The following is a 15,421-nucleotide window of genomic DNA, read 5'->3' as shown; positions in this document are numbered from 1 at the left end:
TAACTTTGTTCTCTATAACTGGAAGGCCTTTAGGTATCCCAGCCTGAAGAGGTTATTCACAGCAATACAGGAATTAATAGCAGTTTAAAACTGGATTCACTCAGTTACACATTATTCACAGTTTTAATCTACTTCACCATTAGGCTAATTGGCAAGATACAGATAAAACATATCATATTCTCACCTTTTCAATCCATCATCTTGTCATTGTTACTCTGGGGCCTGTATTTTGAACAGACAGGAATAGTACCCTGCACGGTGGTGTGTCTTGTGCTTTTTCTAAAATTAAATACGCAGTTGGGAGTTAAATTAAGGTCTGACCTCGTACAACTGTAACATAAGCAGACTCCACCCCACAGGAAAGTATTATGCACGACTTCTCTAGAATCTCATCAAAAGTAACATGAGGTCTGACTGGTATAATAAGATTATCTGTGCTTGATTGGTTCAAACAGCTCTTGTTAAGAAAATAAATGATCTGCCAACTTAGACGCACTAGCTGTATAAACAAAATTTACTAACATATATACATATAGTTAAAAAGAAATAAAACCAAGAAAGGTTTAGCTGTTGTACAAATATTTAGTCTTCTACAGTGACAGATCTTGTCACATCGCTATGTGCCACAAAATAGCTCCCAATCTCTCATTTATTCAAACTTTTGTAGACATGGTGAGCCTGATGTGATGCCAAGATTTACAGATTCCATGATAGCCAATCCTAGTCTTTTAATAATTTCCATTTTAAAACAGAAGCTGGAGACACAGCATCATAGTCAATGCTGACAAGTCTGACCAAGAAGCTCTGAGTAATGCCATCAAGGATATTAGTATCTAGCAAGTTAAACCACAGCCACAGGGTGAGTGGCAAACTGGATTTTTTCTCCACTTAATTTATTTACCTACAAAAACACAGCTCAGATGCAGATTGAGTTAAATCCTGGTTATTTTATTATCCATGTATCCAGCTATAGTTATTGAGGCACAAGTGACTAAACTAAATTCATTCCAGATTAGACCACAGGCTAAGGACCGTATCTCTGCCTTTCCTTTAACCACTCTAATCAAATGAATTTTATTAGATTGTAAAATGAGGGTGAGACAAATTGTCATAGCTCCATTGCCCCGTCTTCATATGTGTTTGTACGGTATAAAGAACAATGGGGTCCCCATTCTAAACAGGGACTCTGGGCACTACTGCAATATACATAAACTAATAATAATAAATTTTGTTCACAGTGACATACCTTGCCCATGTTACTTGACCAAGTGTGGTGAGGTTCCAGAGACACCATTCAGTATGATGGACAGGTCTAGTGCAGAGAACCTTCCCTACAGTGGGCTTAGAACAAGCTGATAGTAAGGGAAAAAAAATTCTCATTTGAGAACACAGACATGTTCTTATTGTTGCTGACCCCTGAATCCACTAATTCCCTTCTTGTCACATAACCATAACCCCATGACCAGCACTAGTACATATGCATAATACAAGGATAATGCAGACTTTTTTCTCTTTTAAATTGAAAAACTACATCCGGTTTTGCAGTTTATGTACACACCTGGGGTCTGAGTCTGATTTCACAATGGTTTAAATCAGCAGTAATTTCATTAAAGTTAATTTAATTTCGTTGGATTTAATACCAGTATAAGTGAAATCAGAATCTCAGCCAGAGTCCTGCATTGGCAAATATGGATAAATTGAGATAGTTTGTAAGAATTTACATCTTGGGGTCAATTCACAACAGAAAGGCTATGCTCAGGCCTCCTTATGATGGTGTTAATTTATTGTGCATTGAGAATGTATAAGATAGTCAACACAGATAACTCATTATTGAGACAACAGATAAATTATAATCTAGAGGCTTTTTAAAGTACTGGTAGATGATTATTGCAGGTACTTTACTCACTTGCTAGACTTTATGTATTTACAGTCCTGTAATGTAAAAATCAATTTGTTCCGTTAATGCTGGATGACTATTGTGCAAAATGAGTCAGAAAGTCAGGAATGTGGCCGAACATATGAATTTCCACCTTACCTACAGTAGCATTATAGAGAAGTTCATAGAAGCAGCTAAAACATGAGACATTCCCAGTGTTTCCATGTTGAAGTTTCTTAAACAGCTCCCATGTAGAAGCTAGGCCAGCTTTCATGTAGTTGGGCAGCACTGCAAAATTATATTCAGATATACTATGAAAAATAGAGTGACGCATAATGAATGGATGAAGTGAGTAGTGAGTTAGTTAAGTGAGGAAGCAAAGTTAGCTGTTTTTCTCCGTCTGTCCTTAGTAAACAAATTTATAGTGGCATAGCTCAGTCCTGCACAAAAATACCCATATAGGATCGTTTTCAGATCTAGGGAGGCTGTTTTGGGCCCAGTATCAAGATATCTAATCCAGAAATAACTGATTTGAACTTGTTACCAACACTATTTACATCAAAATAATTGAAGCAGGGATCCCTGCAGTGTCATTCTGGACCCCAAATCTTAAACAATTCTTTTCTATGTTCTCAGCAGTGCATTTTGATGTATTCCAAATGTATGTAAATAATGCTTTGATTCATTAGCTAATATGATAACTATCAAACTGTAGGTATCACTAAGTGCTTCCAAAAAACATATAAAACACTTTTCAGAGACATAAAATGTTATTAATGTCCCATCTTGCACAGAGAATGCACCTGCCATAAACACACAACCCTATCACCCTCAAGGCCTTATCCAAGTAAAAGAAAACCACCCATTGGTTGCAAAGGCTTTTGGATCAGGTCCTAAGAGCTTGGCTCGGATCTCACAGAAGTCAGTGGAAAAACCCTCTTTGACTTTATTGGGACCAAGAACTGGCCCGACATATTCAGTCATCACAACAGAGAGAGCTTGGAATAGGGTGATCAGACAGCAAATGTGAAAAATTGGGACGGGGGGGGGGGTTAATAGGAGCCTACATAAGAAAAAGACCCCAAAATCAGGACTGTCCCTATAAAATTGGGACATATGGTTACCCTAGCTTGGAAGGCAGTTCTGGTGTTCACCAAAAATTATGTATTGCATTCGAGGGGGTTCCATAATTTTCCATGTTTGTTTCAGTGTTACAAAGGGTGAGTCTTGAAAATCACCAAAAGTGTGTTATATAAATTATGGACAGCCCCAGACTCCAGTGGCACACGTCAAGGAGCATCCCAAGGGAAGAGCCCTCCTTTGAGCGTCCGCCGCTGACAGCCCTGGAAACACAGTACTAGAAGCACTTCCGTAGGGCCCCAGTGACTGGTGGCAGGGACACAGCGGAGCGGCCGCTAACAGAACCACATCATCGCTTGTCTCTCGCTGGCACGGGGATTGTCAGTGTCACCGGCACGCCGCTGGCGATGGGGCAAGTGGAGACCCCCTGCCCTGCAGGTTTCAGAGTAGCAGCCGTGTTAGTCTGTATTCGCGAAAAGAAAAGGAGGACTTGCGGCACCTTAGAGACTAACCAATTTATTTGAGCATGAGCTTTCGGGAGCTACAGCTCACTTCATCCCATGCATTCAGTGTGTTCACGGGGCTGTGGGCGTGTCCGTGGTGCTGGGGGCTGAGATCCCCATCACGCGGCGTGTCCAGGGGGCCGCGATTCCCCTGTCACACGGCGCGTCCAGGGCTGACACAAGCCGGCTCGCTCCAGAGCCCCCCCAGCAGGCCCCATTCTCGCTTCGTGACACCGAAATAGCGTCATTTCGCGTGCGGCCGGACAGCCCTCCTGCCGCTGTGACTCCCCCTCCATCCGCCAGAGGGCGCCAGACACAGGCGCAGCGCTGTACAGGCCACTCATGGCCTCGGCCGCTGAGCGCAGGTAGCGCAAGTTCATTTTGTTACTGACTCTTTGCGCCGAGAGCATGCGCATTCCCCATGCTCTCCAATCCTCCATTCGCAGGCCCGCCTCACTCAGAAACGGCGCATGCGATTACCGTGCCGCATACGCAGGCGCACTCAGACGCAGAACTCCCACAGCCTCGGTCTCAGGCCCGGCCTTTTTGGCGCATGCGGCTTTCAGCTTCCACCGGCTTGTCCTCTAACCAACAGCCCAAAGACATCACGAGGCGCATGCGCGTTTTTGGTCCGTCCCGGGCGGTTGGCGTGAGGGGTGTACTGCTTGGCCGCAGCCATGGCCGGGGCGCTGAAGAAGGTGAGGGCCCGGGTCGTGGGCTTCTCCTGCACCGCCACGCCCGGGTCCCTGACGATTCCCCTCCCGTAGGGCTGGGCGCATGGCCGGTCCCCCGGGGCTGCTGCGGGGCGGCTTCTCCCCGCCCAAGCCTAGGGGCTGCGCCCATCTCCCGCGCGGCGGTGCCTGCCTGGGCAAGGTGGTGCCTGGGCTGATGGTGGTGGGCCTGGTGAAACTCTCCCCCCTCCGCTTCCGATCGGAGCCAAGGATCCTCGGGACGCGCCGAGCAGCCAGCGCTGGCAAGGGCCCTTCGCAGGGACAGTCCCCGCCGCTGACAGCTCCGCGGGTGCTGGCTGCTCGTTTTGCTTTGGGAGCAAAACAGAGAAACAGCCAGTCTGAGAGCCGGGGAAGAAAGCGTTAATTCTACACACTGCTTAACGTGAGCTGCCCCCCCGCCCCCCTTCTCCGCGTGTTTGTACACAGTGCACCCGTCGCCGTGCTAGCCCGGGATCATTATGTTGCTCAGGGGCGTGGATTTTGGGTGACATAGTTATACTGAACTAATCCCTTATGTAGACAGCGCTATGTTGGCAGGAGAGCGTCTCCCATCGACATCGCTACCACCTCTTGGGGTGGTGGATTAAGTATGCGGATGGGAGAAGTGCAGCTGCTGTGCTGTAAGTGAAGACAAGCCCTCAGCAAAGGGAGATGGAGCATCTTGGCCTGCAGCTCCCAGGATATGCATGGGTTTTTTTTTTTTTTAATCCTTAACTCCACATTTTGTAATTCCCATAATGTGCTTCCGTTCGGCTGACGTTATGAGTCAATAGTGTGTATTACAAAAAGACTTGAAATAAATGCATTCACTTACTAAATGTGTTCTGTTTGTGCAGACCACTGGGCTCGTGGGACTAGCTGTAGCTGAGACGCCTCACGAGGTATGTTTCAAGTATATCTAGTTGAAATGGACTGAAAATCAGAGTATTCACTTGTTTTGCTTGACTTATGTGTATATTTTAAGTATCTTATGATCCTACAGCGAGAACAGTTATTTGAAATCCAAAATTTGACCAGCTCCAAAACTTTGTTTGATGGAGAATATTGGCTATGGTCTGGAAAGGTTTTCTTTTACAAATAAAAAAGGCAGATCTTTTGCAGATGTTTTTTGTTCTATAAATATAAAAATTTAACTTGGTAGTTGCTTCTTGGAAACAATTAATTTCCAAAATCACCTTACGGTAAGGCCTTTTTCTGAGGAAACATGAAGTAGTAATATTTTTCTTTGTAGAGCCCTAAAATGGTGAAAAGAACTGTGTAACTTACCAGATGGAGTGCAACTATTTAGGCTTGGGGGATTGTAAATGTAATTATTATTCCACATACATAGATTTTCCCAGATCAAATAATAGATTCTGCAGCTCGATACTAATCTTACTGTAATATTTAATACCTGATCTACGGGGCAGGAGCGGTGTCTAGATTGTAAACTCTTTCGAGCAGGGACCCACATTTTGTTAGGTTTGTATAGTGCCCAGTGCAGTGGGGCCTTGGCTCAAGACTGTAGCTCGTAGGCATTACTGTAATACAAAGAATACATCTCTTGATAATTCTCACTGGCACTCCTAAGGAAGTAGCTTGCTAGTTCATCTAGGACAAAGGCCCCCACTGTGAGGGATAGGCCCCCCTGGGGCGGTGCTGAGGCCCACGCCATCTCCCATGAAGGGGGTGGGGAGAGAGCAACACTCAACTCTGCTTCTGGCCCCCAGCTGCCAGCTCTGCTCCTGGCCCTGCCCGGGACCCCCAGCTTGCCCCCGTGCCCTTGGCCTCCCCCAGCTGTGGCCTCAGCCTTGGCCCCCTTACCCGTCTGCGTTTCTCTCCCCCCCCCGAAGCAGCAGCTCCGCTCCTGGCTGCGGGCGGGGGACAGGCAGGGATAAGAGGGGGCACAAGGTAAAAGTTTGGGGGCCACTGACTTATGACATTTTTCCACTACCGAATTTGAAAGAACTCTTTGATTGTTTAATATCACAGCAATCCCATATCTTTCTCTGAAACATTGAAATTTTCAGACTACACAATAATCCCACTAGGGAGAGATCATGCCAGTGCCGCTGCTTGTGTTGCTTGGAGTATAAAACTAACAGGAGTATAAAACTAACTCTTACAGATAAAGAGCCATATCTACAGGGCTGTCTGACAACTTCTAGGAGCGTAAATTTATTTCAGATTTTAATTTATAACAATTTGAGTCATAAACTCATCAGGGCTTCAATTAACCCCTTGGTCTTAACACACTGTTTTCCTTCTCTTTTCCTGCTGTTGTCTGTATAATCCTGCTTCTGCTCCTTGCCCTTACCTCCAGTTTCCCACTCCTATTCCTTCCACTCAGAAATTACCCTGTTGGTTCCACTATCCACCTTCTACTACAGCCCAATCTCATTTGTTTCCCAACTGCTGCGAATTTTTTCCTAACCCGTGAAGTTTCTTAAAAACATGCTGAGAGTGTTTATCCAAATCCACAGACTTTTCTACTGATGAATGTAAATGAAATCATTCTACTCTTGGCAGGGGTAACAGGTGCCCTTTTTAGTGTACTCTGGGGGGAGGGGGGAAGTGGCTATATCTTTTGGCTTTGATGACTTGCCTTTTTTTTTTTTCTTTAAGGCTTTGTGCCGATTAACATCTCTGAGATAGATTAAAGGCCAAATCTTGAGAACAAATTAAAACATTCACAGCACAGTTCATGAAGAAAGTCAAGAAGATTAGCAAGGTAGTTTTATACTCTACAGTTGAGTCCAAACTGGAACCCCGAATTGAAATGCATCCTGGCCCAAACCCAGGTCAGAATCCTGCACTCAAACCCAGCTACTTTATTGGTATAGCCAGTGTGAATTTGAATGCTGCAGTTCTCTATATTTTACTTTGTGGGCTTGTAAATTATTTAAATATTTCTGTTAAGTCATTTACTATTTACACACTTGCACCTTTCTTCCAATCATTTCAGCACCTGAGGATACTGTATACAAAAATTCTCGCTGCTCTGCAGGACATCCCCAAAGATGCAGCATATAGGAAATACACTGAACAGATTGTAAATGAGCGGTTTAACATGGTAAAAACAGTAAGTATAGCACTACTTGTAAATATTTTATATGCAAAGTTTGTACAGCAAAGACTATAGTATTCTCAAAATCTCAGTTTATCTTCAAAGAACATATAGAAGTTATCTGTTTCAGGGAGATGATCACGGTCACATACTGTTTCTGATTACATAAACTACTACTCTTTTGTGTATTTAACTAGAAAATAGCAATGGTGTCTTATCACTGATTTCTGCTAAAAATAGAAATAGAAAGTAGTTATCTGAAGATTTGCAGAATAGCAGACTTCCAGGTATTTTATTTTATTTACACTCACTCACTCTTTTACCAAATGCACTATTTTAGCTCTTGCTGTTCAACATTTTTGGAACAACCACTTTTCCATTGGGTAGGGTCAAATAGCTCGTTCTAGTGTTGCAGTCTTGCTTTTGTTTGACTACAGTGACTTGTTGAAAGGATGAGTATCTTATTTCTCCAGAAAGCTATGATCCCACTTTCCGTCGACAATCTGCGGTACAACAGAATGCTATTTTTGCTTCTCTGTACATCTGAATTGCAGTAAAATAACTTTTGGGGGGTATTTGACTTTCTTTATATTGTCAATGAGACATTGCTTATAGCAGGAAATCATGTATTCCTGTAGTGTAAAATAGGTCACCTTGAAGCTAACTCATCTGAGTGGTTACATTTAGGAAGAATTGGACACTGTATGATCTATTTTAAGTTATGTCTTTAAGTTCTGCACTTGATATTTTAAATTACCTGAATTCACAGGAACCTAATGTGGAAAAACTAGAAGACAAAATGAAAAGTGGTCAGATAGAAGAAGTGATAATACAGGTAAAGTTGCATATTGTTTAAAAATGCCTTTGCTGAAAGGCAACAACTAGATATGAGTGCTTTCTTTGCTCTTCTGTGAAAAGAGAAATGACAAGCATTAACAGTATATTAAATATATAATAGCAGCATGCCTTTTCTAAACAGACATTATTTTCATCACAGAAGGAAGTGAATGTGCTTTGCCTGATCCATATGTGCATGGAAGTAGAAAGTACTTTTAGCTATTTAAGATTCAGTCCATGTACTGTATTAGCTCTTGTAACTGTGAGGATGGTCTCTACAAGAAGACTACATATGACTAACCACTGAAGGAAGCCACCAAAGAAAGTAATAGATTCTCCATCTTTTGATGTTTTCAGATCAAGGCTGGATGCCTTTCTGGGAAATAATCTTTAGCCAGACACAAACTATTGAGCACAGTTTGGGGATAACTGGGTGAATTAATAGGCTGTGTTATGCAGGAGGTCAGACTAGATCAGGGATCGGCAGCCTTTGGTACGTGGCCCGTCAAGGAAAGCCGCTGGCAGGCTTGGGCGGTTTGTTTACCTGCAGCATCTGCAGGTTCTGCCGATCGCAGGTCCCACTGGCTGCGGCTTGCCGCTCCAGGCCAATGAGGGCTACGGGAAGCGGCATGGGTCGAGGTATGTGCTGGCCACCACTTCCCGCAGCCCCCATTGGCCTGGAGCAATGAACCACGGCCAGTGGGAGCTGCGATCGGCCGAACCTGCAGACACTGCAGGTAAACAAACCATCCTGGTCTGCCAGCAGCTTTCCCTGATGGGCTGCGTGCCAAAGGTTGCCAATCCCTGCACTAGATGATTTAGTGGTCCTTCTAGCCTTAAACTCTCTGAATAAAAATGACACTTTCTACCAGCCTTTGGTTCAAGCAAGGTCAAGAAAACTAAAAGAAGGAACTTTTTTTTCTTCAAGATATGGCAAAATCAGATCCTAATATTTAACATCAGATATTAAGTACTGAATAGTAAAGATGACTGATTTTTACCCTAAGGCAGAAATGATGCAACTAAAAGGAAAAACTAGTAAACTTCCCTGATCCCACATTAACATACTGTTCCTCCATGAACTCTTTCAGTTACTTTCTCTAATAACGATCCTTTGCACTGCAACTTATTTGACAAACCTTACATTAGTGAAGGTCAGAGTCCTTTATCTTATGGGAAGTATGCGCTAATGGTTGAATTTTGCTCTCAGATTTGCAGAGGAACTCCTAATGATTGGAGTTGTGTACTTAGGACTAAATATTGCTTTCAAGTGTGGGAAATCCTACTATAGAATAGCAGTTTCTGAGATCAAAATTGCTGACAGCTTGTGTTATATGGGAACTGAAAAGTACATTGATTTCAATCATAAATGTGACTAGAAACTATATATTTTTAAAAAATTAACTCGTTGCGGGGTTGTGCTGAATGTCTAAACAGTGAATGAGAAGACTGTTTAGCAACAGTGTACTGTAAAACTCTCCTCACCTTCTGGTCCTCTGAAGCTGCAGATAACCAGTTCTTGCTTAATGACATTATGGCATATGTTGTTCGGGAGGTTTTGAGTCAAGAAAGTTGTGAGGTTTTTGAACTGTGGAACACAGTTATACAAATTACTTTTTGTCCCAAAGTGTTATCCTCTTGATGGCATATATTTTTTAATAGTGGGCAATACAGTAATAAAAAATAAGTGCTTAATTAACCACCCTCAACCCCAATTATTCAGTTAGGTTGGCTCTGTTCTCCAGCAGATTCTATGGTGGTTGTGACATTATCAGCATAATATATGCCAGGAGTAGTTTCCAACCTTAGTGAGTTGAAGTTGCTCAACTGTGGAGGGCCTACCTACTTTTTCTATTCTCACATGTCTTTTTGTCTAGTCTTACTTCAGTCCTCTTTATATTTTTGAGGATTTCCATCCCCCTGTACTAACTTTCTCTGCCACTTCCCTTCAGTCTGTTTCCTACATCTTTCTTCCTTTATTCTTGTGGATTTTTTTTCCCCTCCCCTCTTCTCCTCCCCTCTTCATATTTCTTCTGTCTACTCCTGGGGAAATTCTGCACCTAAAAATTCTGCACACAAATTCTACATATTTTGTCAAAATAACACTATATAATCAGGACAGTTTCAAGTATTTTGGTAATTTATTTCAAAATACCTGTCAGCAACTGTTTGTAAGAATACAGACACCCAAAAAATTCCTCCAGGAGTACAGAATTAAAGATGATCCTGTTTGTTTCTCTGCCCCCCCCTCCAATCCCTTAGAGCCCAGCAGGGGGCCAGAGACGCCCCCCATCCCCCAGAGCCCAGCCATGGTTCTCCCCCCAGCCCAGACACTCGTGTCCCCTCCTTCCCCAGAGCCTTTCTGTGGGGTGCCCCCGCAGCCCAGAAACCCCCACCCCCTAGAGCCCAGCTGCAGAGCACATCCCACCCAGACACTCGTACACATCCCCCAGAGCCCCGCTATGGGCCCCCACCAGTCCAGACACCCGCACACCCTAATCCCCAGAGCCTGGGAAGCCAGAGGGAGAAACAGCCTGATGCTGGGTCCTGGGCTAGTGTGTCACCCCATTCTTTCAGGGCATGCTGGGAACTGCAGCTGCCAGGAACTGTCCAGCTCCTCCTTCCTTCCTCCCCACCCCGGCAGTATCTTCTACTTGCAACAGTTCTGCAGCCCATTTCTGTGGCGGAGAAAAGGGAAATTCAACACTCTCAATGTACAAATTCTGCATGCACAGTGGCACAGAATTCCCCCAGGAGTATCTGTCCTACCCACATATGAACCCTAAGAGGGATCCATGCTTGGCTTAGAGGAACAATATTAGTGCTCAAGTACTCCTGTGGGCCAAAGAGGAGAAGTGTAGTGCTTGAGCAACTTTTCCTGCTTATGTTCTCTGACTGCATGATCATGATGGAGGAGGGAGGGAAGACAGGAAGGTGGGTGGTTTAAAAAGAGGTGTTGGTCATTCTTTGCTCTTCAGTTAGGAAGCACTTTTGCAGTGGGGTTGGGAGTATGGAATCTTTGCTGACTCCTTCTCTTTTGGGTGCCAGTCAGACAGGAAAGGTGACGGAGCAGCCCTTGGAGCCTGGAGTTTCTCTGTGAATTGTTTCCCCCCACAGATGTGGGTTGAGTTGCTCTGGTGATTACATGGAGCTAAGACCATTTCTGCCCTTGGAATGGTCTTGAACTCCTTTTAGGCGACCTGACCCACAGTTTGGGAAACAATTTGCTGCAGTGTCACTTGGAGTGGGTGTTGAGTAGTCTGATCTTGGGTTGCCAGGGTAAAGGTATGTTTGTAATGAATGATCTTATTCATGCTATTTGGGGTTATATAATATAATTCTACAATTTGTTTTAATTTAGTTGTAAATTGGCCTTAATTCAACAGCTGATTAATCTCCTTTTACAAATGGACTGTAAATTCTTCAAGACAGAGGAATCTTTTTGTTATGTTTGTATAGCACCTACCTTGGAGCCCCCTAGGAATTACTGCAATACAAATAAGCATTTATGTTTTCTGCTTGCCTTTAAGAGCAGTTGGGTTGCTGCTATTCTGTTTTTATTCAGTTTTTTTCTCACTCGTGTTCAACTAATCAAATTATTAATCTGCAAACATCTAGATATTTAAAGTAGAGGTTCTGTCCCAAATAGAGAACTCTTGTTATGTCATGAGCAGTATATTCGTACAATAGCTATAGTTAGGGCCCTACAAAATTCACCATGAAAAACGCATCACAAACCATGAAATCTGGTCTTTCCCCGTGAAATCTGGTCTTTGTGTGCTTTTTCCTTCTACTACACAGATTGACGAGGAGACCAGCATTTCTCAAATTGGGGTCCTGACCCAAAAAGAGGTTGGGGGGGGGGGTTCGCAAGATTATTTTGGGAGAGTTGCGGTATTGCCACCCTTACTTCTATACTGCCTTCAGAGCTGGGCAGCCAGAGGGCAGTGGCTCTTGGCTGGGCACCCAGCTCTGAAGACAGTGCCCCGCCAGTAACAGTGCAGTAGTAAGGGTGGCAATACTGTCCTTACTTCTGCACTGCTAGTAGCAGCAGCTCTGCCTTCAGAGCTGGGTGCCCGGCCAGCAGGCGCTGCTCTCTGGCCACCCAGCCCTGAAGGCAGTGCCGCCACCAGCAACAGTGCAGTAGTAAGGGTAGCAGTACTGCAACCCCTCTACAATAACCTGGAGACTCCCCCCACAATTCTTTTTTTTGGTCAGGACCCCTAGAATTGCAACACGGTGAAATCTGAGATTTAAATATTTAAAATAATGAAATTTACAATTTTTAAAATCCTATGATTGAAATTGACCATGAATTTGGTATGGCCTTAGGTATAGGGTAGGTAGAAATGCAAATTTCTGCATTTTCTTAATTTACCTGCAGTGCCATTCTACTTACTCCTGTAAATTTGAACTCTATCATAATTACAGTGAGCTTCATTGACTGTTCAGATATGAGAATAGAATTTATGGCTTTGCTTTGTGATCCATTGGCCCAATGGCTGAATTGCTTGCAAAGCATTCTAGATGGAACTTTGTTATTCGAACAGCTTGTAAATTCATAAAATATGTTCTCCAATTATAGATTAATCAGACTTAGATCAATATCTCAGAATATAATTAAAATTAAGAATCTCTTGTATATTTTTATCGACAGGCTGAAAGTGAGCTCTCTCTGGCAAGAAAAATGGTACAGTGGAAACCATGGGAGCCTTTAGTTGAAGAACCTCCTACTGACCAATGGCGATGGCCAATATAATAGTCAGCGTTATGTCTGTAACTATTTGAGAATCGAAAAAAACACTTAATTAAATATTATATCATGTTACTGAAAATTTTGTCTTTAACTTAAAGAAAATAGCTTTTTTTATATGATTTGTTTTGCCTCAATATCTATTTACATTTAGCAGGATGTAAAGGTCCTGTCTGACTTTCTTACAAAAATGCTTTACTAAAACTTTGTTAAGCTATTGGGCAATATGATTATTTTCTTTCCTAGTTTGCTGATTAAAAATATATTTAAGTAGAAACAGAAACTTTCTTCTGTGTAATTACCCTTCTTTTCTTGTCTGATCCACTTCTTGACATTTTATCACCATGGAAGCCAATTTTCATGTCTCAGACTCTGGATTGTGGCTACACTGAACTGGCTAAGGCAAGAAGAGGAAGGGGTGAACTGGATTTTACATAAATGCTTAATGATCAGCCGTGGTGAGATAAATACAGATAAAACTCTGTGTCCGTTTGATACTTTTGATTAAATTGGAAATTTGTAAAGTTTTGGAAGTCACTCTGGGGAAAAGGCAAATAATAAAAAACAAGTCTGCAACCAAAGTTATATAACTAATGGAGGCAAAAAGTACTAAGCTTAAAGTTCCACTACCCTTCCACACATGTGAATTTTGTTTGATAGTGTGCTGTTAATTTTTAAGGATTTAGAGACTTGGAGAATCACTGGGGATAATCCTAGAGTATACAAATGCATCTATAACTCAGCTAATGCTGTGTTGATTGTAAACTGACATATAGCCTTCAGATACAAGACCTTGACGTTCATAATTGAGAGTTTGGGCCGGATTGTTTTTCCTGTTGACTTAAATGGGAATAGAGTAAGCCCATTTGTGAAGAAAAGATTTCAATGTGCGTAATAAACCTGTAGAGTTCAACATTGAAAATGCCCTGTATAACAGTTAGAAATCACAACGATCAAAGCTGAGGCTATTTTTATTCATTCTATTTTATTCAGTATCATGATCCAAGTAATGCTTTCAAGTTTGCACGTGACCTATAGCCTCTGAGGAACAGTATGTGAGCTAACAATGCAGTTTTATACAGAAGAAGTCACAGTGAGCATCAAAGATTTAGATTAATAGACTGCCAGTACAGTCATATGTAAAACAGCTAGTTTCGGAGAGGCTATTTCCTTAACTAAATACTGTTGTATTTAGGGACTTGAATAATGTTGCAGGAGAACTCTGATCTGCAGTTCATTGTGCAGATACCATGAAGTTAGCAAGCAGGATGCACTGTGCAATTAAGTACATAAAAAATTGTTCTTACTGCTACGTGAACATTGGTGAATACTTACTTGAAATCTGTGCCCAGTTCTGATCCACAGGCTTTCTAAAATGTGAATGTTGAAGGGATAGGAGTGGCATACAGGAAAACCAGGGGACCAACTGAAACTTTTCAAATTTTGGATAACAGTTCTTCACATAAGCAAAGACTACAACTAAGATCCGAAAACATTGGGTAGTTATGTGGAACTTATTTCACCTTAATGGTATATACTAAGGCAGTTGACCTCTTGCGGGGGATAATTAACAAGCCCAAAGAAAAAGTCAGTGATAGAGGCATTTTCAGCGTGGCTTAGGATATGGTGAAGCTAGAACTCTGTACACAGTATGCATGTTTCACTTGCTAAGCCACTTGATTAAACTGTTCTTCTCAATGCACCCCCCACCCTTGTTTTGCAAAAGCTATTTGTTTTATTCCCATTTTAAAAAAATACATAAACTGAGAAGTTTTAGCACTGCTGTTTAGAAGAGCATTATTACAAAGGGTTGGAATCCCTGCTATGGCAATTGATTACGAATAAATGCTATTAGACTTGAAAGCTAAAGTAATGGATTGTCTACATGGCTAGCTTGTGCACTGTATTATTTTCAGTATAAGTATTTTCAGGTAAGGAGTAGCAACTGCATATGTGAAATATTTCATGTACTATTTTAAGCAAATTATCAGATTACACCAGTAAACTGACATTGACTGGGACCCTGCTTTGAGTTGATATTCCTACAAAAATAAGAGCTCCAGAATGCTGAGGATTCCAGGAGGCTGTGGGTTATGAAGTAACAGTTCATTTGGTGTTGCCCAATACTTTTTACATGCATTTTCAACATGAGATGTAAAACATCTTTTCCATACAAAATTTCAACAACTTTTAAATGAAAATCATACAATATAAGAGTCTAAATCTGATTATCTTTTTGTGACTAAAGAATAGCTGTTCACCCTTTAGGCAGGATTTGATTTGAATCAAACCTGTGTAAATATAGCATAAGCGTTTTGACCTGTAAACCTGTGGGGAAACAAAGAAAGGAAAATGGGGCTTCAGCTACTGAGTGGTATTTTCAGTGACAAAATTGTACAACTGTTCCATACTGTAATTGGATTTGATATTCAAGAGGTAAATATAAATATATATTTTGGATATTCAGAATGTATTAATGGTTGGATATGGACTTGACTTTTAGGAGTTTAATGTCATGCATCATTCATAGTGGTGGACTTTTCCTTATGAATTTTCATATGTTATAAGTACTTGGATTTAACCTATGCTGCTTTT

The 15,421-nt window shown here is 42.1% G+C and overlaps 1 protein-coding gene across 1 annotated transcript; it reads left to right on the top strand.

The window, feature by feature from the left end:
- The first annotated feature begins 4,006 nt into the window (after window positions 1-4,006).
- On the top strand, window positions 4,007-12,908 carry NDUFA5 (NADH:ubiquinone oxidoreductase subunit A5). The gene is made up of 5 exons (XM_084636257.1): window positions 4,007-4,157; window positions 5,027-5,071; window positions 7,135-7,251; window positions 8,006-8,071; window positions 12,731-12,908. Exons 1-5 carry the CDS (start codon window positions 4,137-4,139, stop codon window positions 12,830-12,832), a joined length of 351 nt encoding a protein of 116 aa, XP_084492383.1. The 5' UTR covers window positions 4,007-4,136; the 3' UTR covers window positions 12,833-12,908.
- Window positions 12,909-15,421: the final 2,513 nt, after the last annotated feature.

The sequence above is a fragment of the Lepidochelys olivacea genome (assembly GCF_965140295.1).
Source record: "Lepidochelys olivacea isolate rLepOli2 genome assembly, chromosome: 1".
Classification (NCBI taxonomy): domain Eukaryota; kingdom Metazoa; phylum Chordata; order Testudines; family Cheloniidae; genus Lepidochelys; species Lepidochelys olivacea.
The sequence above is the reverse complement of the archived record's forward strand: the minus strand, read 5'-3'. Positions and strand labels throughout refer to the sequence as shown.